The 2,781-nt window shown below is 58.5% G+C and overlaps 1 protein-coding gene across 1 annotated transcript in view; it reads right to left on the minus strand.

Moving 5' to 3' along the window:
* LOC107307758 (collagen alpha-1(I) chain-like) overlaps nucleotides 1–2,382 on the minus strand; it is a gene marked incomplete at its 3' end in the record, with an annotated part of 8,165 nt that extends 5,783 nt beyond the window's left edge. Inside the window, exons 1-2 of the mRNA XM_032441942.1 lie at nucleotides 1,741–2,382; nucleotides 687–927 (exon numbers count right to left, since the gene is read on the minus strand). Coding sequence (XP_032297833.1) covers nucleotides 687–927; nucleotides 1,741–2,372 — 873 coding nt within the window. The remainder of the gene's footprint in view (nucleotides 1–686; nucleotides 928–1,740) is intronic.
* Nucleotides 2,383–2,781: the final 399 nt, after the last annotated feature.

Consider the following 2,781-nt stretch of genomic DNA (forward strand, 5'->3'; position numbering starts at 1 on the left):
CCCGCGAATGCTCCCCATAGAGCCCCAATTATACCCACTAGGACCCCCATATCCCCATAGGACCCCAATATAACGCCCCCTTACCCCTATGGTACCCCAAATCCGAACACCAGTCTGCTATGAGGGGTCTCTGTCCCCCCAATCCCCATAGGAACCCCCATATTATCCCCACTATTCCCCATACCCCAGAGGACCCCCATATATGCCCGCCCATAATCCCCCCCATTACCCCCATAGGACCCCTCTATATCCCCCCTTACCTCACTGGGCGACCCTCATTTCCCCCCATATACCCAATAGCGACCCCACAAGACCCCCAATAGCCGCCTACTATCCCCCCTATATCCCCCCATATCCCCATATCCCCCCTATATCCCCCTCATATCCCCCCATATGCCCTTATATCTCCCCCCATATCCCCCCCATTTACCCCAAGGGGGACCCATAGAGGACCCCCATATGCCCTATATCTCCCCCACCTTACCCCATAGGACCCCATAACCCCATAGGACCCCCATACCCCCATAGGACCCTCATATCCCCTCCATACACCCATATCCCCCTATACCCCCCCATCCGCCAATATAACCCCCCCTTTTTCCCCAATGGGGACCCCATAGGACCCCCATATCCCCCCCAAGTATCCCCCGCATTGGGACCCATAGGACCCCCATATCCCCCCTTACCCCCATGGGCACCCCAAATCCGAACACGGTCCTGCTATGGGGGGGTCTCTGTGCCCCCCATGTGCTGCGCACGGCTCGTCGCTGCTCTGCATTGCTGGGGCTGCTGGGAACCAGCACCAGCAACTGGGGGGGGGGCAACGAGCAGGGGGGGGGGGACAGCAGCACACGCACGCCCTGCAGCTCCAATGCAGCCCCTGCATCATCCATTGCAACCCCTGCATCCATTGCACCCCCTGCATCCCTTGCAGCCCCTGGAGGTCCTGCATCCATTGCAGCCCCCGCAGCCTTTGCATCTATTGCAAGGCCTGCATCCATTGCAACGCCTGCATCCATTGCAACGCCTGCAGCCTTTGCATCCATTGCAACACCTGCATCCATTGCAGCCCCTGCAGCTCCTGCATGTATTGCAGCTCCTGCATCCCTTGCAGCCTTTGCATCTATTGCAACGCCTGCATCCATTGCAGCTCCTGCATCTATTGCATCCCCTGCATCCTTTGCAGCCCCTGCAGCTCCTGCATGCATTGCATCCTTTGCATCCATTGCAATGCCTGCACCTCCTGCAGCCTTTGCATCCATTGCAGCTCCTGCATCTATTGCAGCTCCTGCATCCCTTGCAGCCCCTGCAGCTCCTGCATCCATTGCAACTCCTGCATCCATTGCAATGCCTGCATCCATTGCAGCTCCTGGGGCTCCTGCATGTATTGCAGCCCCTGGAGGTCCTGCATCCCTTGCATCCCCTGCACCTCCTGCATCCATTGCAGCCCCTGGAGGTCCTGCATGTATTGCAGCCCTTGCACCTATTGCATCACCTGCACCTCCTGCAGCTCCTGCATCCTTTGCAGCCCCTACAGCTCCTGCATGTATTGCAGCCCCTGCATCCATTGCAGCCCCTGCATCCCCTGCACCCCCTGCATCTCTTGCATTCATTGCAACCCCTGCAGCCTTTGCATGCGTTGCAGCCCCCGCAACTCCTACAGCTCCTGCATGCACTGCAGCTCCTACAACCTCTGCTGCAGCCTTTGCATGCATTGCAGCCCCCGCACCCCCTGCATGCATTGCAGCTCCTGCATTCATTACAACCCTTGCAGCCCCCGCATGCATTGCAGCCCCTGCATCCATTGCAGCCCCTACAACCCCTGCGGCCTTTGCATTCATTGCAGCCCCTACAGCTCCTGCATTCATTGCAGCCCCTACAACCTCTGCAGCCTTTGCATTCATTGCAGCCCCTACAACCCCTGCATGCCCTGCACCCATTGCATGCATTGCAGCCCCTGCATCCATTGCAGCTCTTGCATTCATTGCACCCCCTGCACCCCCTGCATGCACTGCAGCCTTTGCATTCATCGCAACCCCTGCAGCCTTTGCATGCATTGTAGCTCCTGCAGCTCCAGGATGCATTGCAACACCTGCAGCCCCTGCAGCCCCTGCATCCATTGCAGCTCTTGCATGCATTGCAACCCCTGCATGCATTGCAACCCCTGCATCCCCTGCATGCACTGCAGCCTTTGCATTCATTGCAGCCCCTGCAACTCCTGCATGCATTGCAGCCCCTACAGCTCTTGCATTCATTGCAACCCCTGCATGCATTGCAGCCTTTGCATTCATTGCAACCCCTGCATGCATTGCATCTCTTGCATGCATTGCAACCCCTGCAGCCTTTGCATGCATTGCATCTCTTGCATGCATTGCAACCCCTGCANCCATATAACCCATAGGACCCCCCTATACCCCATAGGACCCCCATCTCCCCCCTATACCCCATAGGACCCCCATCTCCCCCCATATACCCCATAGGACCCCCATATATCCTATAGGACCCCCATCTCCCCCCTATCCCCCCTTGTTGCCCCCCAGGTGGCTGGTGTTGGATGCGCAGTCGCAGCAGCCGCTGGGGGGGGGGTCGGATGGGAACGAGCAGCTGTCGGTGGTTCGGTACAGCCCCGGTGAGACACACGCGTGTGCAAGGGGGGGGTGAGTGTGCAAGGGACTGAGTGTGCAAGGGACTGAGTGTGCAAGGGGGGCATTAGTGTGCAAGGGCTCATGTGCAAAGAGGCATGAGTGTGCAAGGGACTGAGTGAGCAAGGGGGGTCATGAG

Source organism: Coturnix japonica, unplaced genomic scaffold, assembly GCF_001577835.2.
Source record: "Coturnix japonica isolate 7356 unplaced genomic scaffold, Coturnix japonica 2.1 chrUnrandom863, whole genome shotgun sequence".
Classification (NCBI taxonomy): Eukaryota; Metazoa; Chordata; class Aves; order Galliformes; family Phasianidae; genus Coturnix; species Coturnix japonica.